Source organism: Coregonus lavaretus, assembly GCF_964263955.1.
Source record: "Coregonus lavaretus genome assembly, chromosome: 10".
Classification (NCBI taxonomy): Eukaryota; Metazoa; Chordata; class Actinopteri; order Salmoniformes; family Salmonidae; genus Coregonus; species Coregonus lavaretus.
Genome location: NC_139997.1, coordinates 14,701,629 through 14,727,250, shown reverse-complemented (window position 1 = coordinate 14,727,250; position 25,622 = coordinate 14,701,629). Strand labels below are relative to the sequence as shown.

At 44.1% G+C, this 25,622-nt stretch overlaps 1 protein-coding gene and 1 pseudogene across 2 annotated transcripts in view; both read left to right on the top strand.

Annotated features, from left to right (window-relative positions):
- The first annotated feature begins 3,780 nt into the window (after positions 1-3,780).
- LOC311135841 (granzyme K-like) lies at positions 3,781-11,709 on the top strand (annotated as a pseudogene). Its single transcript has 5 exons — positions 3,781-3,875; positions 8,879-9,029; positions 9,298-9,584; positions 9,789-9,975; positions 11,684-11,709. The product of its transcript is annotated as a granzyme K-like (transcript).
- Positions 11,710-15,534: 3,825 nt separating this feature from the next.
- The window catches only part of LOC311135840 (uncharacterized protein), a gene marked incomplete at its 3' end in the record, with an annotated part of 92,130 nt that continues 82,042 nt past the window's right edge, over positions 15,535-25,622 (top strand). Inside the window, exons 1-2 of the mRNA XM_084169872.1 lie at positions 15,535-15,722; positions 16,282-16,361. Coding sequence (XP_084025998.1) covers positions 16,326-16,361 — 36 coding nt within the window. The 5' untranslated portion in view covers positions 15,535-15,722; positions 16,282-16,325. The remainder of the gene's footprint in view (positions 15,723-16,281; positions 16,362-25,622) is intronic.

Below are 25,622 nucleotides of genomic sequence, written 5' to 3'. Positions count from 1 at the left end.
GCTAAAAGATTCATGTTATGTACAGTCATGGTCAAAAGTTTTGAGAATGACACAAGTATTGGTCTTCACAAAGTTCGCTGCTTCAGTGTTATGAGATATTTTTGTCAGATGTTACTATGGTATACTGAAGTATAATTACAAGCATTCCATAAGTGTCAAAGGCTTTTATTGACAATTACATTAAGTTTATGCATAGAGTCAATATTTGCAATGTTGACCCTTATTTTTCAAGACCTCTGCAATCTGCCCTGGCATGCTGTCAATTAACTTCTGGGCCACATCCTGACTGATGGTAGCCCATTCTTGCATAATCAATGCTTGGAGTTTGTCAGAATTTGTGGGTTTTTGTTTGTCCACCCACCTCTTGAGGATCGACCACAAGTTCTCAATAGGATTAAGGTCTGGGGAGTTTCCTGGCCATGGACCCAAAATTTCGATGTTTTGTTCCCCGAGCCACTTAGTTATCACTTTTGCCTTATGGCAAGGTGCTCCATCATGCTGGAAAAGGCATTGGTCATCACTAAACTGTTCTTGGATGGTTGGGAGAAGTTGCTCTCGGAGGATGTATTGGTACCATTCTTTATTCATGGCTGTGTTCTTAGGCAAAATTGTGAGTGAGCCCACTCCCTTGGCTGAGAAGCAACCCCACACATTAATGGTCTCAGGATGCTTTACTGTTGGCATGACACAGGACTGATGGTAGCGCTCATCTTGTCTTCTCCGGACAAGGTGTTTTCCGGATGCCCCAACAATCGGAAAGGAATTCATCAGAGAAAATGACTTTACCCCAGTCCTCAGTAGTCCAATCCCTGTACCTTTTGCAGAATATCAGTCTGTCCCTGATGTTTTTCCTGGAGAGAAGTGGCTTCTTTGTTACCCTTCTTGACACCAGGCCTTCCTCCAAAAGTCTTCGCCTCACTGTGTGTGCAGATGCACTCGCACCTGCCTGCTGCCATTCCTGAGCAAGCTCTGCACTGGTGGTGCCCTGATCCCGCAGCTGAATCAACTTTAGGAGACGGTCCTGACGCTTGCTGGACTTTCTTGGGCGCCCTGACGCCTTCTTCACAACAATTGAACCTCTCTCCTTGAAGTTCTTGATGATCCGATAAATGGTTGATTTAGGTGCAATCTTACTAGCAGCAATATCCTTGCCTGTGAAGCCATTTTTGTGCAAAGCAATAATGACGGCACATGTTTCCTTGCTTACCTGCATGGTTAACAGAGGAAAACAATGATTTCAAGCACCCCCCTCCTTTTAAAGCTTCCAGTCTGTTATTCTAATTCAATCAGCATGACAGAGTGATCTCCAGCCTTGTCCTCGTCAACATTCTCACCTGTGTTAACGAGAGAATCACTGACATGATGGCAGCTGGTCCTTTTGTGGCATGGCTGAAATGCAGTGGAAACATTTTCATGGCAAAGAGGGACTTTGCAATTAATTGCAATTCATCTGATCACTCTTCATAACATTCTGGAGTATATGCAAATTGCCATCATCAAAACTGAGGCAGCAGACTTTGTGAAAATTAGTATTTGTGTCATTCTCAAAACTTTTGACCACAACTGTATGACCATCTTAAAACAACTCCCCCACACCCCCAGACTAGTAAAGGCCCAGGAAAGGCAGAGGGAAAGATTAACAGAGCAAAGTACAGAGAGATCCTTGATGAAAACCTGCTCCAGAGCGCTCAGGACCTCAGGACTTCAGGTTGGGGTGAAGGTTCACCTTCCAACAGGACAACGACCCTAAGCACACAGCCAAGACAACGCAGAAGTGGCTTCGGGACAAGTCTCTGAATGTCCTTGAGTGGCCGAGCCAGAGCCCGGACTTGAACCCGATTGAACATCTCTGGAGATACCTGAAAATAGCTGTGCAGCAACGCTCTCCATCCAACCTGACAGATCTTGAGAGGATCTGCAGAGAAGAACGGCAGAAACTCCCCAAATACAGGTGTGCCAAGCTTGTAGCATCATACCCAAGAAGACTCAAGGCTGTACTCGCTGCCAAAGGTGCTTCAACGAAGTACTGAGTAAAGAGTCTGAATACTTATGTAAATGTAATATTTCAGTTTAGTATTTTCTCTACATTTGCAAAATTTTCTAAAAACCTGTTTTGCTTTGTCATTATGGGGTATAGTGTGTAGATTGATGAGGGAAAAAAACTAGTTCATCCATTTCAGAATAAGGCTGTAACGTAACAAAATGTGGAAAAAGTCAAGGGGTCTGAATACTTTCCGAATGTAGTAAGAGTTGAACGAAGAAGAAAGCAGTTGTTTTCAAAATGAAAGAAAGCGAAAGGTTAACTTATGGGAATACAGAGAACTGTGCTTTGCTGGTAAAACCTTTGAGTGGCACAGTGTGATTATATTCACCTCTGAACAAAAAGCTTTGATTTAGGCCTGGAGAGAAAAACATGCGTGATACCTGTTCCTCAATTGTAGAAACACATGTCCAAAGGCCATATCAAGACCCCCACATCTCTCTCGCTTTCTTACACACACACACACACACACACACACACACACACACACACACACACACACACACACACACACACACACACACACACACACACACACACACACACACACACACACACACACACACACACACACACACACACACACACACACACACAGCAGAAGGGTTTGAAGTAGATGTGAGTGGCTCACTTGAAGGCATGTTTGTTATTGTTTACCATCTCCCCCTCTTCAGAATTGCCTCTAAAAATAGTTCACATGTAGCAATCTTCTTTTCTGTCACTGTCACCTGCAACCTCTGTCACATACTCTTGAGGCATTGCAACTTAAAATAAGGCACTTTGCTTCAATTGTACCAGCTTGCTTTGAAAACACATACTCAGTCGAAACAATTTATATTCTGCTTAGTAGGAAATATTTTTAATTTCTTGTTTTACCACAATTCTTATTGAAGGTCACACATCACAGGAGCCAGGATAAGGGCTTTGGCACTCTTACTTACATAAGCCCCTTGTCACCTGTGGGGACATAAGGCCTTTACCGTGACACAAACTGTAAGTGTACGTTATATACAAACATTTACAAAAATGTCTCTGGGGTGAAAGATTATAAAGTTCAGTTACACTTAAATTGAGTTTGGTCATAATGCCAACCCAAGGTTATCATGAATATGATTTAGAACTTTACAGTATGTATTACATATATGGCAACTTGATCCCTGTCTCTGTTATATCACATCATGTCCCTCTGTGCTGCACTCTCTTTCACACTTCAATTCTCATGTGACATTGTACCTTCATCTTTAAATAAAATTAAAGTTTTTTGGTCGCTTTCATAGTTTAGCAGATGTTATAGGGGGTGCAGCGAAATGCTTGTGTTACAAGCTGTCACGGAGACCGCCGAGGCTGCTCCTCCTCCTTGCTCGGGCAGGCTTCGGCGTTCGTCGTCCCCGGAGTACTAGCTACTACCGCTTGATGTTTTTGATGTTTGTTTGGTTATGTCTAGTTGATGCACCTGTCGCGTATTCTGTCTTGATTATGTCTCCTATAAGTTTCCCTGTGTTAGGTTTGCATTTTGTGTGTTATTGTCCGCCTGTCTTGTATGTTTAGGTTCTGTGTCTTTGGCTTTTGTGGGATTTACGCACTCGCGTATTTGTTACACCTCTTGTGTTTTTGGAGGCTGTTATTTTGTGTGTACCTTAAGAGGTATTGAGTAAAGTCGTCTTGACTATTCCTCTGTGTCCTGCGCTTGACTCCACCACCGCATCCACATCAGACCTTGACAGAATAACACACCACCTATGGAGTCAGTAGGAGCAGCAGCGGCGGTGACCGAGTCACTGGAGGAGCGGGTCAGCATTCAGGACGCCATGATCCAGCAACTCGGCGCCGCCATGCAAGAAGTCATGAACACCCTGCGCCGATTGGAGAGAGGAGGCTTGCCCACACCTCCTCCTACCGTACCACCACCATCGGCCAGTCCCATCATACCAGCTCCGGAGTCCAGTGGGATTCGGCTCTCGCTCCCGAGGGCATATGATGGCACCGCAGCCGGGTGTCAGGGGTTCCTCCTTCAGGTGGAGCTCTACCTGGCAACCATACACCCGGCGCCCTCGGGATACGAGAGCGTTTACGCCCTCATCTCCTGTCTCTCCGACAAGGCTTTGGAGTGGGCCAATGCCGAATGGAGGGGAATAGACGCCGCCACCATCAGCTACGCAGAGTTCTCCCGCCGCTTCAGGGCTGTTTTTGATCATCCCCCAGAGGGTAAAGCGGCGGGGGAGCGTCTGTTCCACCTCCGACAGGGGAAGCGGAGCGCACAGGAGTTCGCCCTGGACTTCCGGACTCTAGCGGCGGATGCGGGGTGGAATGAGAGGGCCCTCATCGACCACTATCGGTGCAGCCTGCGAGAGGACGTTCAACGAGAGTTGGCCTGCAGGGACACCAATTTAACCTTCGACCAGTTGGTGGACATGTCAATCCGTCTGGATACCCTGCTTGCCACCCGCGGACGTCCGGAGTTGGGGCCGTCCATTCCATCCCCCAGCACCTCCGAGCCGAGCCCTATGGAGCTCGGGGGTGCTGGCGCTAGAGAGAGGAGGAGAGAGATCTGGAGGGAGGCCGTCCCCTGCACCAACTGTGGCCGTAGAGGACACACTGCGGTTCGGTGCTGGGGAGGGTCTCCAGGGGATCGAGGCAACAGGTCACACACTGGGGAGTCATTTCAGGTGAGTAGGCGCCCAACTCACCCAGAGCTCTCTGTTGGTCACATGTGTATACCTGTAGTATTCCCCCAGGTTGCATCTCATTCCCAGCATAAGGCGCTAGTCGATTCAGGCGCAGCTGGGAATTTTATTGATCGTCATTTTTGTGTTAAGTTAGGGATTCCCCTCCGACCAGTAGATGTGCCTTTCCAGATTCATGCCTTAGATAGCCGTCCGTTGGGATCTGGGTTGATTAGGGAGGTCACAAAGCCACTAAAGATGAAGGCGCAGGGGGATCATGAGGAGTTCATTCAGTTATATCTGATCGACTCTCCTGCGTATCCCGTGGTGCTGGGGCTTCCTTGGTTAATCGCCCATGACCCCACCATTTCGTGGCAACAGAGGGCTCTCAAGGAGTGGTCTGCCCAGTGTGTTGGGCGATGTCTAGGTGTTTCCGTAGGGGCGACCACGGTGGAGAGTCCGAACCAATTGCCCGCACTGCACATTCCTCCTGAGTATGATGATTTGATGATGATAAATGCACTGTTGGTTAAGGGCTGTAAGTAAGCATTTCACTGTAATGTCTGCACCTGTTGTATTCGGCGCATGTGACCAATAACATTTGATTTGATTTGATTTGATTTGATTTGATTTGGCACTAGTGTTCAGCAAGACTAGGGCGACGCGATTGCCACCTCATAGACAGGGGGATTGTGCGATAGACCTCCAGGCAGGTGCTGCACTTCCACGTAGTCATGTGTATCCTCTGTCTCAAGAGGAGAAGGTGGCTATGGAGACATACATAGCCAAGTCTCTGAGACAGGGATACATACGGCCCTCCACTTCCCCTGCGTCCTCGAGTTTCTTTTTTGTGAAGAAGAAGGATGGAGGGTTGCGCCCGTGTATTGATTACCGTAGTCTCAATCAGATCACTGTGAAATACAGTTATCCACTCCCTCTGATTGCGAGTATGACGGAATCATTACACGGAGCGCGTTTCTTCACAAAACTGGATCTCAGGAGCGCATACAACTTGGTGCGTATTAGGGAGGGAGATGAATGGAAGACAGCATTTAGTACCACCTCGGGTCACTACGAGTATCTCGTCATGCCATACAGGTTAATGAATGCTCCTTCAGTCTTCCAATCCTTTGTGGACGAGATCTTCCGGGATTTGCATGGGCAGGTGTAGTAGTGTATATTGACGACATACTAGTTTACTCTTCTACACGAGCCGAGCATATAGCCCTGGTGCGTCAAGTTTTGAGTAGGCTGTTGGAGCATGACTTGTATGTCAAGGCAGAGAAATGTCTGTTTTTCCAGGAGTCCATCTCCTTCCTGGGCCATCGATTGTCCGCGTCAGGGGTGGAGATGGAGATTGACCAGGTTTCAGCCGTGCGTAATTGGCAGACTCCAACCACGGTTAAGGAAGTGCAGGAGTTTTTGGGTTTTGCCAATTACTACCGGAGGTTTATCCGGGGTTTTGGACAGGTGGCAGCTCCCATCACCTCCCTGCTGAAGGAGGGCCCAGTGCGTTTGCAGTGGTCAGCTGAAGTGGACAGGGCATTTAGTAAACTGAAGGACCTGTTCACCTCTGCTCCGGTGCTGGCGCATCCGGATCCCGCTTTAGCGTTCCAGGTGGAGGTGGACGCGTCAGAGGCCGGTATTGGGGCTGAACTGTCTCAACGCTCAGGCACCCCCCCTAAACTCTGGCCCTGCGCTTTTTACTCTAAGAAGCTCAGCCCGGCGGAACGTAATTATGACGTGGGGGACAGGGAGCTGCTCGCCGTGGTTCAAGCCCTAAAGGTGTGGAGGCATTGGCTTGAGGGGGCTCAACACCCTTTTCTCATTCTGACTGACCATCGTAACCTGGAGTACATCCGGGCAGCTAGGAGACTGAACCCTCGTCAGGCTAGGTGGACCATGTTTCTGGCCCGGTTTGTGTTTAAGCTCACGTACATCCCAGGGTCCCAGAACGGTAAGACAGACGCCCTGTCCCGGCGATATGATGCAGAGGAGAGGTCCATTGAGCCCACGCCCATACTGCCGGAGTCTTGTCTGGTGGCACCGGTGGTGTGGGAGGTCGATGCGGACGTACGTTCCGCTCGAGATTTGTGATCGCCTCATATATTGGGCTCATACGTCACCCTCCTCTGGACATCCTGGTATCGGCCGGACAGTGCACTGCCTTAGTGACAAGTACTGGTGGCCAACATTGGCTAGGGACGTGAGGGTTTATGTCTCCTCCTGCTCGGTGTGCGCTCAGTGTAAGGCGCCTAGACACCTGCCCAGGGGGAAGTTACAACCCCTACCCATTCCACAACGGCCGTGGTCTCACCTCTCGGTAAACTTTGTCACGGACCTTCCCCCCTACCAGGGGAATACCACCATTCTGGTCGTTGTGGATCGGTTCTCTAAAGCCTGTCTTCTCATCCCAATGCCGGGTCTCCCTACTGCCCTACAGACTGCTGAGGCTTTGTTTACCCACGTCTTCCGGCACTACGGGGTACCCGAGGATATAGTGTCTGATCGGGGTCCCCAATTCACCTCTAGAGTCTGGAGGGCGTTCATGGAACGCTTGGGGGTCTCGGTTAGCCCTACCTCGGGTTTCCACCCTGAGAGTAATGGGCAGGTGGAGAGAGTGAACCAGGATGTGGGTAGGTTTCTGAGATCATATTGCCAGGACCGGCAGGGGGAGTGGTCGGGATATATTCCCTGGGCAGAGATAGCCCAGAACTCCCTCCGTCATTCATCTACTAACCTGACACCTTTCCAGTGTGTGTTAGGTTACCAGCCGGTTCTGGCACCTTGGCATCAGAGCCAGATCGAGGCCCCTGCGGTGGACGAGTGGTTTCGGCGCTCGGAGGAGACGTGGAATGCTGCGCACGTTCATTTGCAGCGTGCCATCAGGCGGCAAAAGGCGAGCACCGATCGCCACCGCAGTGAGGCTCCGGTGTATGCACCAGGAGACCGGGTCTGGCTCTCGACTCGAAACCTGCCCCTTCGCCTGCCCTGCCGGAAGCTGGGTCGGCGGTTTGTGGGGCCATTTAAAGTCCTGAGGAGATTGAACGAGGTTTGTTACAGGTTACAACTGCCTAATGATTATCGCATTAACCCCTCGTTCCATGTGTCTCTCCTCAGGCCGGTGGTAGCTGGTCCACTCCAGGACAGTGAGATACGGGAGACTCCTCCGCCCCCACTGGACATCGAGGGGGCTCCGGCGTACTCAGTCCGGTCCATCGTAGATTCGAGACATCGGATGGGGGTCTGCAGTATCTCGTGGAGTGGGAGGGGTACGGACTGGAGGAACGGTGCTGGGTGCCTAGGAGGGACATTTTAGATCCCTCTCTCCTGACGGAGTTCCACCGGAGTCATCCTACGCGCCCTGCTCCGCGTCCTCCTGGCCGTCCCCGAGGCCGGGGTCGGCGCACGGCTGGAGCCGCGCGTCAAGGGGGGGGTACTGTCACAGAGACCGCCGAGGCTGCTCCTCCTCCTTGCTCGGGCAGGCTTCGGCGTTCGTCGTCCCCGGAGTACTAGCTACTACCGCTTGATGTTTTCGATGTTTGTTTGGTTATGTCTAGTTGGTGCACCTGTCGCGTATTCTGTCTTGATTATGTCTCCTATAAGTTCCCCTGTGTTAGGTTTGCATTTTGTGTGTTATTGTCCACCTGTCTTGTATGTTTAGGTTCTGTGTCTTTGGCTTTTGTGGGATTTACGCACTCGCGTATTTGTTACACCTCTTGTGTTTTTGGAGGCTGTTATTTTGTGTGTACCTTAAGAGGTATTGAGTAAAGTCATCTTGACTATTCCTCTGTGTCCTGCGCTTGACTCCACCACCGCATCCACATCAGACCTTGACACTAGCGCCTAAAATGTAGTAAAAATGTCAAAAAGTACACACAAAAAAAATAAACATTAAAAATAATAATACAATACAAAAATACTCTGCCAACTGTTTTTTTTTCTCCTTCAGACTGCATTATTTAGTCATGAGTCTGTCATGATGGCGTGGGAATAATCTGCAAATTCTGCCACAGCACTGAACACAGGGACATCTACAGTATACACCGTACTGTAAAAATATATATATTTTTGCTTTTATTTATATTGCGTGTGATTATAATATTTGGAAATGGCCATTCAGAGGAAATTATACTGTATAGTGTGAACATGAAAACTATGTCTTGAATTGCAGTTTCTTTGGGGAGTCTAAGAAATCAGTGACATCCCTCCTTGGAGCTCACTCTCTGAAGAGCAGCAACGACACACGGTGGGTGGACATAGAGGAGTACTATATGCCGGGCACCTACAGTGACAAAACCAAGGCAGATGACATGTTAATCAAGGTGAATTAATCACAGCAACTGCAGGCACATTATAGCCTCATTAGTAGATAATGTGGCATCAATAGTTCTATTCAGGTTGATGTCCAGATTTATTTGTTTATTGAAGATGCCATGAGGACGTTTGCATCATGTAGCGCAAGATACACCAATACCCATTTCAGACAGAGGATGTGGTATAGTATATTACCTTTAAAAAAAGTCTGGATGTCATCATCACAAGATAATGACCTGGTGCTAAACAGTAGGGGGGGTATTTTTGTTCTTACAGCTGAAGATGTAAGTCAAGACAAACAGCAAGACCTTGAAAGTGAAAGCGTTTTCAAAGTCTGGCAAAGACCTCCCTGTTGGCACACAGTGCCAGGTGACAGGGTGGGGGCTGGTAAAATTAGATAGACTACCCAAGACATCAGACAAGACACACTGCAGGGGGCAGAAGTGTACATACTGGACAGGGAGCTCTGTGACTGCTTCTACAACCCAAACCATGTGATCACCCAGGACATGCTCTGTGCAAGGAGCAACAAAGTCAAGACAACAAAGGCAGACGCTTGCGATGTATGGTGTGTGGGGGAACTGATAGATCTAACTCCATTGATTACCACTTTGTTGGCCATTTTTTCCATGGTTAATTACCTTTTGAACCAGTCAGATGCCATGAGCTCTAGCTACTTTACCTGGTCCAACTAACATCATTGATAACCTCGACAAGAATTAGCTTATCAGTGCATGAAAGGTCAAATGTGTGTTGACCTTTTCCAGGGGGATTCTGGTGGTCCGTTGGAGTATAAGATAGGCTTTATAGGCTTGGTGTCTGGTGGAAGTGGCTGTGGCAACCCCAAGAAGCCCGGAGTGTACTCCCGCTTCTCCAAAAGACACCTGGACTGGATCAACAAGATCATCAAACATCAAACACCACCTATGTTGGCATACTGTAAGGATGGAATGGGTCAGACCATAGATTGTTTGAGAATAAATTACAATCCAGCTCCTAAGCTCCTCAGTTTCATTCATGCTTTATTGTCATCACCTGTTTGCCTCTCTGTTTAGTAATTGCAACTATAGTGGTGCCAACTTTTTCCTGACAGTTTTCTTTTTCTTTCTAGAGGATGCATGTTTCAATGAAAAATCGAGTGGGGCTTTTCAGTGGGCTTTTCAATGCATTCTCAAGCTGACTTGAGAATTAGGTAGGCTACATTAGGTAGGCTACATTAGGTTGGCTACATGGATGAGGTGAGCTAAACATTAAGAATTGGGCTGGGCAGTACATGCTAGTAGCTGCCTTTGATCACACATACAGTGGGGAAAAAAAGAATTTAGTCAGCCACCAATTGTGCAAGTTCTCCCACTTAAAAAGATGAGAGAGGCCTGTAATTTTCATCATAGGTACACGTCAACTATGACAGACAGAATGAGAAAGAAAATCCAGAAAATCACATTGTAGGATTTTTTATGAATTTATTTGCAAATTATGGTGGAAAATAAGTATTTGGTCAATAACAAAAGTTTCTCAATACTTTGTTACATACCCTTTGTTGGCAATGACACAGGTCAAACGTTTTCTGTAAGTCTTCACAAGGTTTTCACACACTGTTGCTGGTATTTTGGCCCATTCCTCCATGCAGATCTCCTCTAGAGCAGTGATGTTTTGGGGCTGTCGCTGGGCAACACGGACTTTCAACTCCCTCCAAAGATTTTCTATGGGGTTGAGATCTGGAGACTGGCTAGGCCACTCCAGGACCTTGAAATGCTTCTTACGAAGCCACTCCTTCGTTGCCCGGGTGGTGTGTTTGGGATCATTGTCATGCTGAAAGACCCAGCCACGTTTAATCTTCAGGGAGATTATCAGTGGTCTTGTATGTCTTCCATTTCCTAATAATTGCTCCCACAGTTGATTTCTTCAAACCAAGCTGCTTACCTATTGCAGATTCAGTCTTCCCATCCTGGTGCAGGTCTACAATTTTGTTTCTGGTGTCCTTTGACAGCTCTTTGGTCTTGGCCATAGTGGAGTTTGGAATGTGACTGTTTGAGGTTGTGGACAGGTGTCTTTTATACTGATAACAAGTTCAAACAGGTGCCATTAATACAGGTAACGAGTGGAGGACAGAGGAGCCTCTTAAAGAAGAAGTTACAGGTCTGTGAGAGCCAGAACTCTTGCTTGTTTGTAGGTGACCAAATACTTATTTTCCACCATAATTTGCAAATAAATTCATAAAAAATCCTACAATGTGATTTTCTGGATTTTTTTTTCTCATTTTGTCTGTCATAGTTGACATGTACCTATGATGAAAATTATAGGCCTCTCTCATCTTTTTAAGTGGGAGAACTTGCACAATTGGTGGCTGACTAAATACTTTTTTTCCCCACTGTATTTTGGATGCCCTCTGTTGAAGCCATTTATTTGCTTGGGTAAGTACAGCACACATTGACATTATGCAAATATGTAAAGATTCACAGGGCAAGAATGAACTGCAAAGACCACAGCAGGGACAAGCACAATAACAACTTTTAACTTTTGGTTTGTCTGCAAAATATATTTCATTATGCAGTAAAACAGATCCTGTCACTTAATAATTTACAATATCCATAAAACAATAACACTATTCTCGGTCTACCATTATTTCTAAAACGAATGTAATGATGTTCTTGATTTCCAGATATTACAACACCAACATCAGACTAAGGATGGATGAAAATGACTAAAATATGAATGATAGTAGAGACTCATGGGAGCAGAAGTATCTTTGCTGGAGGATTGCAGCAGGACTTTTAGTACCAACCTTATTCCCAAAACACGTGTGGAAATTGGGGGAAAAAATCTAGATAAACATACGAAATGTTGAAATATCTGCCAATACCCTTTTTAGAGCTCACTACTGTGATGTCATGAGATCCTTTTCTGTGGATGTGTCATGTGTCAAAGTAATGCTCGCCGAAAAGGCTTCTGGAAAAAGTCTTCAATCAATGTAAGAGCAAGAAGCACATGAAAGAGCTGACAGTTTATTAAATCTGAGAGTAGAATCCTAATGGTGGGGTCAGCCACTATGACTGAAAAGGCTATAAGGACACTGTATTACAGAATTGGTTCAAATTAAATTAAGTTTATGGTTAGGTTTAGGGTTAAGGTTAGGGTTAAAGGTTTGGTTAAGGCTAGGGTTAAGGTAAGGGTCAGTTTTAGATTTTAGTTAGTCGTTTTACAAGTCAGGAGTGTCTTTATAGTCTCTCCCCACTATGACTGAGCCAAGCAATCTCATTTCTAGGCCAAGAGAGGCCAGAGAGTGGCCATCTAATAGCCAGGAAGACAGGCATCGAGGCATTCAGTTACTGTTCGATTGAACGGGCAAAACGGATGACCAAAATGACTTTGAGCGTGGTATGATCGTCGGTGCCAAGCGTGCCGGTTCCAGTATCTCAGAAACGTCCGGCCTCCTGGGCTTTTCACACACAACAGTGTCTAGGGTTTACCGAGAATGGTGCGACGAACAGAAAACATCCAGTCAGAGGCCATCCTGTGGGCGAAAACAGCTTGTTGATGAGAGAAGTCGAAGGAGAATGGCAAGAATCATGCAAGCTAACAGGCGGGCCACAAACAGGCAAATAACGGCGCAGTACAACAGCGGTGCGCACCCTGGCATCTCGCAACACACAACTGGTTGATCCTTGTCACGGATAGGTTATTGCAGCAGATGACCACACTGGGTCCGACCTAATAAACTGTCCACTGAGTGTATATATCTCTAGAGCAGAGCATCTTGCACTTTACAGCCCACATGCCCCTACACGATCTCAGCACCATAGTGAGGATGAATGAGTAGAGAGGAAATTACAGAGCATTACCACCATCTACTGGACAGATTTATAGAAAGCGCATCCCACAGTGTAACAGCACCAACAGTGTAAAGCCTGCAGAGCGCGCAACATTGATGCAATCTCACTCCGGGTATTATGCAATCCTGACTAGAAAGCCCACATAGAAGGAGGGTTTTGGTGCAGTAATTGCCCATCTCTGTTAACAGTTAAAGAGAAAGGAAAAAATACCAATACTATTCAATCCCTTTTTGCTCATGCCCCTCATCAATCGCTAAAGTCTTGCCATAAAACCCTCAGTGGATGATATTTCACTGCTATTACATCATGAATGAGACTGGAGCAATGATGCTCCTTTAATCTCCAGGGTAGAGTTAGCTTAATTTCCAACATGCTGAGGCAAAGTTGAGGTCAGACTGGGAGAGGCTTTTCTTCAGTACTGGTCGTTGCATTGGGACCCATAGGGTGTGCATGTTTTTGTTCCAGCCCAGTATACCAGTTGACATATTGTAGGCAGGGCCGGCCCTAGCCTTTTGGTGGCCCTGAGCGGGTTCTACCTTGCGGGCAAAACATTTTAGTGGCCCCCATGTAGATGATAGAGAGAATAATTTTAGTTTTAAAGAAAATGTCTTGCAATTCTACACATTTTGCCATGGGACGTAGAGAAAATATTGCAGTTTTAAAGCAAGCTTTCTGCAGTTCTACACAATTTGCCATGAGGCAGAGAGATCATTTTGCAATTTTACAACACATTTCATACAATTCTACTCATTTTGCCATGGGGCAGAGAGATCATTTTGCAATTTTATAACACAATTCATGCAATTCTACTCATTTTGCCATGGGGCAGAGAGAAAACAATTGCTATTTTACAGCTAATTTCCTGCAATTCTACCCATTTTGCCATGGGGTGGAGATAAATTGTTGCAGTTTTAAAGCAAACTTCCTGCAATTCTACACATTTTGCCATGACTTATGCCATGTTGATGATATCTGAGCAAGAGTGACTAACAAAATCAATCGGGGCCACCTGGAAGTCCCCTGTGCACGTGCCTTCCGTGCCCAGTTGGTATTTGTCCGTGATTACTACAAGTTTAGATAGCTGGTTTGACTAATTTACCAATCTAAAAATGGTTAGCTGACATAGCTTATTGAGTGACTGTCAGTGACTGACATAACATAAAGAGAAAGACTGCTGATGCACAACCAAATTTCGACCTTGCACCTTGTGTATTCTACTGTTCTAACTATCAGCAGTAAGTTGAGAGCCAACTGAGCTCCTAAAATACTTTTTTTTTGAATATATATATATATATATATATATATATATATTTGTTTTTTAATTGGTATTGGGCCTCCTAGTGGCATGGGGCTCTAATAAGCGACCGCTTAAGTCACTTATGCCTGGGTCCCTGACTGTAGGACTAAAATCTAACCAGGCTGGTGAAAGCCTTTATGGCAATGTGGATTAGATGGACAGATGTAGGCTACCACTGCATGAGGCAGCTTTTGTTGTTTCATTAATCCAGCCAAATGTCTTTGTAACATGGCATCATAGATGATTCAAATGCTGTATGTCTGCCATGAAATATCCTACATATCTGGTGAGGCTAAATTTCACTGATGTATGGTTTCTAAATGTTTGTATAGTATAGTAAACCATTCTGCTGAGCTGAGAGAACAAGAGCCTGATGATATCACAGATGTTCACATGGGATAGACAGATCATTAAAGCAGACAGAAACCATCTCCGAAGTAAAACAACCAACAGTGATAGAATAGATTTGCATTGAAGGAAATATGAAAAACACTGACTGCCCTACAAGTCTATTTGTAGCTTATACAGTAGTGTTGCTATTTTTGCACATTACTATGGGGTGCAGCCTTTAGGAGAAATTGAATCCGCAAAAATGTAGTGTGCTTTTGCTGTCTACCTACTCACGTTGGTGTTGTAAACAGCTTTTTACTGTTGTAATTGTTGTCAAAGATTACAATAAACACAAGACTATAATTAAATTGCACATTTAGCCTACAAAATGCCCATGGGGCGGCGCATAATTGGCCCTGCGTCGTCCAGGGTAGGATAGGGGAGGGAATGGCCGGCAGGGATGTAGCTCAGTTGGTAAAACTGTTCGCTGCTCTGGCACCCCAATGGTGGAACAAGCTCCCTCACGACGCCAGGACAGCGGAGTCACTCACCACCTTCCGGAGACATTTGAAACCCCACCTCTTTAAGGAATACCTGGGATAGGATAAAGTAATCCTTCTACCCCCCCCCCCCCCCCTCCCCCCTTTACTCCAACCCACCCCCCCAAAATAAAAATAAATAAAAACATTGTAAAGTGGTTATCCCACTGGCTATAAGGTGAATGCACCTATTTGTAAGTCGCTCTGGATAAGAGCGTCTGCTAAACGACATAAATGTAAATGTAAATGTAGAGCATGGCGTTTGCAACGCCAGGGTTGTGGGTTCAATTCCCACGGGGGGCCAGTATGAAAAATACAATTATGTATGCACTCACTAACTGTAAATCGCTCTGGATAAGAGCGTCTGCTAAATGACTAAAATGTAAAATGTAAATGTATTCATGATTAGGAATATGCAGAAGTGTTTGGTCACGAGGGAGGAATGACGTCACCCTTTCAACTCCGGGAACAATCAGAGGGAGCTAGCTCCGGAGCAAAGCGACAGGCACTTGAATAGTCCAACTTTTAATGTATTCAGCCTGAACCTAGCCAGCATAGCCTATCTAGGCGGGCTATTTGTTCACACTAGCTACTCCTTTTCTGTTTGTCGATTCTATTTTAATATATTTCTACCGACTGACAATTTAGTCAACTCTGTAGGCTATCGAACAGGCTATTACTCTGAGTCCCAACTTTTAAAGGGTAAGTGTGCAGTGTGTTCATACAGTATTTACAAGGTTGATGCTAGACTAAATTGTTAGCGTGCTAGCTGTTCCTATCTTCCGCTAACGAGCAAGCTTGGTTGAATGATACAAATGTATCGGAATAAAAAAAAAATATTTTGCCGTTGAACATTGTGCACTAATTGTAGCCATTACATACAGCAATCTATTGCTACAGGCTACTGTTGCCACCTCAAAATAACTTCTAACCATGCCATTGGACTCGAGCGCGCGATGGATAACGTTACTTTGTATCAGCCTAGAAGTTCAGTCCCATAGTTTGTTTTTATTCATTAGTGCTGGTTAGGCTATTGTGTTGATGAGTGCAAGACACGTTTCTATTGCAAATTGTTAATATTACACAGTTACACATGCATAATAATAAGCGCTAACTCTCAAATAAGTTAACATGAAATCAGAGAAAAGGGCTACATTTGCACATTTTGCCTCTCCCTGTTGCACTTTAGAGACTATTAAGAGTTCGTTTTCAGCAGTTAGGCTTAATACAATGTGCAACTATATTTTTTTGTTTGTTTCAGAGGCACAGCTGGACAAGTGGGAAACTGTATGGACCAGGCCTAACATGAAGAGCCTTAAAGCGAAGTTTAGGAAGAGCGACGTAAGAACATGCATTACTTTTCAATGGGCTTTTGTGGTGGTGGTGGTATGTTATTGCCAGACAGAATATTTTTATTCATTCATTCATCCATCCGTATGGCTCTGTGACTGTCATAGCAATGAAGCCCTCTGCCATAAAGTTATTTCAATTACAGCCTCCTTGGGTAGTTTCTCCATAGTTGTGACTGAATCATTTGGGAGTGACTTTGCCAGGCTGTGTTTCCTGAAGATCCTATAGGGAGTGACTAACTTCCACTGAGTGTGACTCATCAGTAGTCACAGTGACCATAATCAGACAGCATCAGTGCCAGAGAGGAAGTGTGGCTATGAAGGGGGTGATTTAAACACTTTAAATTGGGTACGTCCGTTATCTCGGATGAGTACGTACCTAATCAGGAAGCTGGGGATAAACCAACAGTCAGGCAACTAGAGTACAACACTCAAAAGTTTGGATTCGTTTTCTTTGAATACACATTGAATTTCATAAATCAATATACATTTCAGAACCGTTCCAATGTTATTGACAGACAGGGATATTATTTTTAGAGGCAGAATACCTTCACTGAAATATGTAGGAGTTGATGATTCCTTCTGAGTCACTGGAATACTAAGAGTTGTCAAGAGGCCCAAGGCAGTTTTGGGGTGTGGTTTTCTGTAGGAAAAGTGTTTAGTACTATTAATGTGCCCATATGACATACGGAAGATAAGACATACGGAGATTATAAACCTAGAAACCTTTATTAGCTTGTATTTATAAAAGTTTGAGGCTATATGCCAATATTATTGCCACAGATAATGGGGTATTGGATCTGATGCTGTTGTTGTGAAACATAACCATTGCTTATGGCTGACTAATGTATTTTAACAGTGGGAGTTGCAACCCGTGGGTGTTTTTCACATTTAGGTTGCTTAGGAACAGTCAGTCTGTATCTCTGTAACCATCTACTTTAATACTTCACACCCACATAACCACTTCTCACACTTGTTTTGCTATTAAAAATTAATATTCTGTCCTCAAGATTGACTACAGTTTACAGTTTCCACTGGTGGCCTTAGTGTTAGTAGATAGAAAATGACCTAAACTGTGATACGGTAGTCTACTCTCATTCTCTCCAGCGAAACATATCATTGGCGGTTGTGGAAGAGTCTTGGACTGAATACATTAAAACAAACTTTCTAAAGTGTTCACTCATGAAAAAAACATCTGAACCAGTTGAAGACTTGCCTTTTTAATAACGTATTTATTATCTTTTGGTTGAATTCTGGTTTTGCATACAATTCACCCCATCATATGAATTGACTAGTTTTGAGAAGAAGCTCTTGAGAGGTTTTCAAGTTGAGCTATTGGCCCATACATATTCCATGTGGCATATAGATGGACAGCCTTAGTCAATACCATACCAATGTGTCATTATGACTATTGACTTCTCCTCTCCAACACTGAGAAAACCCTCCTCATATACTGTAGTAGTGGGATTGCTGTGGATCAACTAACTCCACAGACCATATTCATTCTGCTTCCAGCCATACAACATACTGTGTGCTTTTCATAAAGAGCTCATGAAGAGCAATAGAAAGAAAATATCCTTCTGATTCTATTTTAGGGCGACGTGTCAGCCTGACCTTGCAGTGGAATTCATTCCAGAGCCAGACATTAATCATTTTATAAAACAAGGAGATCTGGAATGACAGTATGAATAGTTTTATGAAGTCAGCCATTTGCCAAATAGCCCTTGTAATATAATAGTTATTTTATCCAAGGACTAGCACAATGTTAGTGTTAAATCAATGCTAAATGTCGTTCAGGATCCTCTTAATCTACAATGATCTACCTGCAATAGGGATTCAAGTTAATGAGCAACTCAGCTGAGAATGATCAGGAATGAAGTGGAGTTGTGTCTACAGTGATTAAAAAGTATTGCCCAGCGCTTCCAGCTGTGTCTTTATAGTTCATACATCCTAGTCCCAGCTACCCTTCCCTCTGCACCTCCTCCCCTCCCCCCTGTTTCTCACGGCCCAAGTGCATCTTTTTGTGTTTTGAAATAGGAGACAGACCAGACAGTAATCCCCTAAAGGCATGTCCTCACCTGACACCTCCAGTCTGTTACAGGTTAGCCTATGTTGCTGCAACGTTATCTTACTGGTTAGGCTAGACTGTGTTGCAACTGTCTCAGACAGGTTAGACAATGTTGCATTGATCTGAGGCTGTTACGAAATGCAAGCGCCTTCAAAACCCAAATTGGAACTGGATCATTTATCGTAGACATGTATTGACAGGGCCAGGTGGTGTAAATGTACTCTCCCAGCTTGGTATTAAACAGATTTAATGTTGCATGAAGGAAAATGTTAAATCAGGAAGCAAGCCATGTCTAAAAAGAAGTCTCACTGGTTTAAAAAAAAACACACAAAAAACAGCCATTGTAAACTATCAGCACCAGGTGTCTTACAGTGCCTATCTATACAAGGTCATACTAAAGGAGAAGAGCTCATTCATGTTTTTTTTGTGTGTGTCTGTGAATACATTGTTAGCATTTTAGTCTAAGCCTATTTGGCGATAGCAACAAAAGTGAGAGCCCTGTTTTTCTGTCTCAGTAAGTCCGTCTGTGGCTAATGGCCAAGCACATTCCCAGAAACCAGGTTATATCCAGTCTGATCCATCCTAGGCACCAATCAGAAATCCACAGCTGCATCTAGACCACATAACCAATCAGGAGAGAACTTGAGGCCAAACTGCAGGTGACCAATCATAGAATCTGTCAGTGGATCAGCAAAAGGAATGAGACTGGCTGGGCGCAGCAGCGGGACAGGGAGGAGTTCAAGCCTTTGAAGTACTACGCTATTAGAGTCATTGTAGAGCCCTATTCCCAAGGTCTCTGTGATTTACAGTAGTTCTCTCCCTTCTGGTCTGGCCAAGTTATCAAGACTCCTGAACAGCTAATCATGGCTACCCGGACTATTTGCATTGCCCCCCACCCCCTCTTTTACGCTGCTGCTACTCTGTTTATTATTTATGCATAGTCACTTTAACTCTACCCACATGTACATATTACCTCGACTAACCGGTGCCCCTGCACATTGACTCTGTACCGGTACCCGCTGTATATAGCCTCCCTACTGTTATTTTATTTTACTGCTGTTCTTTAATTATTTGCTATTTTTAATTTTTTACTTATCTATTTTTTACTTAACACTTTATTATTATTATTTTTTAACTGCATTGTTGGTTAAAGGCTTGTACGTAAGCATTTCACTGTAAGGTCTACACCTGTTGTATTCGGCGCATGTGGCAAATACAATTTGATTTGATTTGAGTTTTGCACTACACATTTCACAATATTCCTCATTTGAAATATTGGTGAAATATACATCTTGGGAGTGTAGTCAAGGTTGTTCCATTAATTAATATGAGTATCGTGCTTTTCCATCTAGACTTACCCCCACACCAGGGTATCACCAGTGTTTTATGTTAATGTGGGCGCTAGTGTTATTGTGTTTCCTAAAGACTTGTGGTGGGCAGTATCAACAACCTCTGCATCATCACTGCTTTGCTTTATCTTGGCCGGGTCGCAGTTGTAAATGAGAACTTGTTCTCAACTGGCTTACCTGGTTAAATAAAGGTTAAATAAAAAAAATTAAAAAATATTCAAGACTGTTGCTTTGTGAGGAGTTGTTAAAGTTCACAGTTAGCCATTGTTATGTAAATGACAGCTGAAAAGTACCCAGGGCCTTGCCTTGGCTCCAAGTCAGAGCAGGTTGTCGTCATGGCCAGTGAGAGACGGGTGCCGGCCCGCGTAGATGGAAACAGAAAAGTCTGAGCCTTTTAGGTGAAATACTTTGGTAAATCCTCAGTGGAAATGTGCCATGGAGTGTCCTTACATTACCCTTCTCCTTCCCAGACAGACTCTCTAGCCTACTACCATACTTCTACAGTAGAGTTTATATATTACACTGCTCCCAGCTGCCCTGCCTTGGCTGCTCAGAGGGATTAAGTAAGGCTTGTCCCAACACACCGCCCCCTCCAACCCTCTCCAGCCTCCAGACTGTGTCTAATTCATGTGTGTGGTGGATTATGCATCCTCGACTCACCAAACACAGCTGTCTGAATGGCTTAGAATGATCTCAGCGCAGAGCAGACTGTCTCTTATCGTTGTCATCTCACTGAAAGGCCTCTTAATGGGGGACAATGACAGTAAACCGGTGTAGTAGGGCATTCATCTTGGCTGCATGGTGGGGTGTGGGGGGATGGATCCTGGAGGCTTGTCTTAGGGGGGTCCCAGAGACAGCCCAAACACTGACATGGAGTCTATTAAAAGTAGGACCATGCGGTTTCTTTATCTGTTGTTTACAGAAGCAGAGAGACAGTAGAGGAACTTCTGGTCAACAACAGATGGCTTGACTCAGTAATTGTAGGTTGCGCTGACTCTGACCCTGAGCATGGTATAGAATGACTCTGTGGATTTTGGAGATGTTTAGTGTGGCACTAAATTCTGTCTTTGTTTGAACACGATAATGAAAAATGTGGTAATAAATAAAATGTTCCTATCCTCCCAGGGCTCAGGCTGGTGTCGGTTACTTTATCGCCAGGAATGAGGTAATGGTACATGCCACTGATCACAGATAGAGGGAAAGGTACTAGAGCAGAGGGAGAGAGAAATGTAAGCAGTGGGGAGCAGAAAAGGCCTCACTTTAAAGTTAACTTGGAGCATATTGCATTACTGGATCCATGGCAAGTGAACTGAAAGAGTTCAGGTGAAAAGCTTGGCGTGAGATCAATGACAAGGTCATACTGTTATCTGTAACGATTTGGCAACCTTGTGTTCATTTGTTGTTCTCATAACATTCCTCAGTCATCTGATTTAGCTGGTAGTTTGTCAGTTGCTCCTCCTACTGCATAGATTCAGGGTAAGAAGAAGAAGAAGAAAAATATATGCACTGTAGCCATGTTACATGTATGAATGTGTGTCTGTGAGGGAGGTGGTTTTTCCACAACCCCAATTTCTGAACAAGCATTCAGTGTTTTCGGAAATGTTTATTTATAGAACAGGCTATTTGTTTTAAGGGAAGTGTAGTACTCAGGCTATTTTAAATGTATGCTTCAAAAGTGACATTTAGGCCTCTGCTTGGTGACGTAACTGTAAGGAAACTCCTGCACAATGAACCTCACCCCACCAACTGCAATGGCTCAGAAAACCAACATCTTCACCAAGATCACATATGAGAGAAAACAATATGTTGTTCTTACTCTCCAACCCATAGCATATACATAGATATACATGCCATGTTATGTCTGTGACTTTGTGTTGTTTGGCTCTCTGCTCTCTCTCTCTCTCTGACTAAGTGCTCTGTCCAACAACAGTCCCTTGTCTGTACCCTGCCTTGGCTACTCAGCACCTTAACAAGAAGTGAAGTCCATCTAGACAAGCTCAGAGTCAGCTTTGTGGTGATGGGGATGAAAAGCCAGAGAATGAACAGGGGGACTTGAGGCAAAAGGAAATGTTGAAATTATAATATATAGCAGTTGTTTATATAGCAGTTGTTGATGCCATGGCAAAACTGTATACAGTAGAGTGTGTTTGCATGATGTTAATACTCCACATGTTTATGCGCTACATTTGCTAGTCTAAATAGGCTCTAAAGTTAATTTGACTAAATGTGCGGGTGTGCATTCAAACACATTTTAGAGGTTTAATACCATGGGAAAATGTATCATTTTGTATGAAAAAAATCACTGCTGTGCTGTAGTGGAAGTCTGTCTGAAACTTACCATATGGTCTTTGTTTAACCATGATTTCTCTGTGGTTTCCAGTCCCTTATGTTGGTTACAGTTTCAAAGTCATGTAAACGGCTCAAGTCTATTTGAAATTGCTTAAGCAGTTTCAGCTGTTATTTAGTAGAACGGAGGCATTGTTTGGGGACATTGTGCATATGCTTTGTATTAGGAAGTGCTTGAAGTGAACATTTAATTGTTTATCGTAAGGCTGTAGATACTATACTTGCCACACTTTCTACACAAACATGCATCTTTGTGGTGGTAGACAGACAATACCCATAGGGACACATTGGAATTGTTGGCAGAACTCGGGTCATCAGCTGTTCCTCAGATCAGTTTTCTTTGCTGAGACTGTGAGACATACGGCATTGCCTGTAGCAAGTTTTTGCTCCAGTATAAAACTTTACCCACATTTCAATTATGAAAAGCATCCTAGTCTACAATAAGGCAAACACTGGATCATGGCTCTGGGGTTTTGGTTGTCCTTAGGGGTCCAGAGCAGAGAAAGTGAGAGTGACTTTTACAGTTGCTGTCTGTCTGCACTTACTGGTATCAGTATAAATCTAGGCTGATGATTTCACCAGCAGTCCTTCAGACCAGACCCCAGACCTTGATGCTACTGTAGTATAGTGAGAATACCAGAAGCAGCAGGTATGCCTTACAGTACATTGCTCTTATTGTGTGGAGAAGTAATCATTGAAGAATTGGCACGTTCCAGTACAGGGAGAATACCAGAAGCTCAGTCACACAACCGTGAGCATTGGATTGAGAACAAGTCTACATATTGGAAAAGTTGGTTGGAATGGCAATCCAGAACAGAACACCTGATATACTTTAGTATTGTGTCGAAAGTATATGCCTTGTTTCGCAGTATTTACAGGAATACTGATGTTGAAGGAACACACTTTCCATGGACTGCTTGATGTTGAGTTTGTCCCCGCCACACAATCTCCATGATCCCTCCCTCCCAGGTCACTGCCCTCTCCCTCTGTTATGGATTTCATCTATCTGTAGAGCAGAAGAAAATCTATTGGGCTGCAGATTATGGCTTTAGTGTACTTTTGCCCTCAGGAAATTGCATCCGGGATAGAGCTTTGCAAGATGTCCTCATCTTTGTTGAGTGGAAAACAACAACAGTGCAATTGAGGCAGTTTCCAGAAATGCTGCATCTGCATTTCTCAGTAGTTGTAATGTAGCTTTTTTTTCTGTTCTGCAGTAAGTCATCCTATACATGGTTAATCTCTGCTATCCAGGGAAAGCTGTGCTGCTAAGCTGGTGTGACCAAGTGCGCATCATTTACAGTGTGTTTATGATGTTGGCCCAGTTGTCTGCTGTACTGTAATGTAAGTGGTGCATTATTTTAATTACATACTTGGTACAGCTAGCAGACCCAGGTGCTGGCATGACCTGTGGCTAATTAAGTTCTGCACTACAGTTTTTTGTTTTGGACAGACGGCACTCAGTCTTTTGAAGCGTTATTGTTATTATGTAATTAGCAACATTGGTAAGTTTGTTTGTTTTAGCCTCATACTCAGGTTACTGCTTGAGGGGATGTGGAAGTCTTCTGATGTAGACATTTCCTTTTCATCTCCCTCTTCCTAATATATAAAGTGGGTAAAACTAAACAAGTATGTTGAGTGTAGCTTAAGGAATTATCCAACTTTGCGGTCTGGGTTAGTTTTTTCTTTTGGAGACATGGGGGGCCTCAGAGAACAGGAAATGGACTCTAGGACAGATTTTGAATAACATTTGATGTGAACATTTACGTTCCCCTAATTAATGTCTATTTTCTTTTAATTCTCCAGGCATCTTAGCAAAATGCTTGTGATGATTTGTGATGGATGTGTAAATATCTGTTGCATTCGAAACTCATTTTGATATTTGCAATGGAGATAAGCATTTAAAGTGATACAATCTGGTTTGACAGCAACCTTTCTTTTTTTCGCTGTCACCTAAATGTCTCCCAGAGAGTAAATTGATAGCCTGTTGGGTTTTTGACAGACATGTCCGGTGAGGTTTACAGTCCTCACATAAGGTAGTCCCCCTGGACACCCATACTGTAACCACACTCACCAGGGATAGAGCTGTTCGAGGAAAACATGCTCGGATACATTACAATAATAACATTTCAAAAATACTGTCAGGCTAATTTATGGCAAATTTAGTCTATATTTTGCATGTAATGTTGTCAAAAGGGAGTACTTTCTCCAGCAGCGGAGCGTGGGTAAAATCACTGGGAAAGCGAAGGCAGAAACAAATGCCATATTACAACCTAGAGTATGTGTTGTGATGATTGCAGTGTTTGCTCTATAACCTGTTAGTTCATATGCCTTGCGACCGTGATATACTGTATAGGTCTAAGGCCGAGACAATAAGATGACACATTTGCAGAATAAATTCAACCACACCTTTGTTTCATCACAAAACCGGAGAGCAACCTCTGTCCGGTGAAGTCCACAGTTACATGACCTACAGCATGGTCAAGCAAGTGAATGTTTCCGACATTTTCGGACTACTAAACAACTATTGATTTAGAACCACAGAGAGTTACCGCAAGTCGCAATGAAAACAGGAGCTGCCTTCACTATTCCAGAACCATTTCAACTTCAACATTTCAACATCATCAAATCACCTATGTTTAGTCTAATACAGTGACAACTAAAAGATACTGAAAGCAATTTAGTCCAATCAACGTAAGCTAAATATGATGTGGCTGTTCGTGGTTCTAATTTCTGTGTGTGTGCCTGCGTGCAAGTGGAGAAAGCATGTTGACTCACCCAACTTGTAGAGAAATGCCAATGCCATCCTCCTCTCTTTAATGTTGATGATACGGTCTATGACTTAGTCATACAGTACACACTTTAATTATTTGTTGTCCTAGACTACCTGGCTAAAATGCTTGCTCACTAGCCTAACTTCCTTTCATGGGCAATGTTAGCTAGTTAACATTAGCCTTCTACATCTAGCTAAATTGAACTTCCATCCTCTCAGGCCAGGGGCACAATGTATGAATTTATGGTTGGATCTGAATCGCCATTATAATCATTGACCAGTACTTAGAATTAAGTAAAACCACAAGTCCAAATCCCTATCTCTGTCCATGGCTAATTTAGGAAAGGGGCAATTTTAGCTAGCTAGCTAGCCACTGGAGAACATCAACACAACGAGGTGCAACAATTCAAGTTTTCTTTCTTCTGTCAATGACGTTTGGTTTGATGCGATGTGATAGGAATGAAGCCAAATACAAACTGGCTTCCCTTGAGACTTTCTTTTGGTGTGCCAGGACCATTCACAGTTGAGCTCACTCATTTTAGCTCAATGCTGATTGGGTATTATTTTATACTTTTTTATCAAGGGAGGCCAAATGCTCGCTGGCTTCCCTTGCATTCAATGCTATGGACGGCAACAATGTCATACTCTTTTTGACCAGATAGATGGCCTGCCTACACATACAGAGACAGAGGGGCGCTGTTTCGCTCACTTGGATGCTTT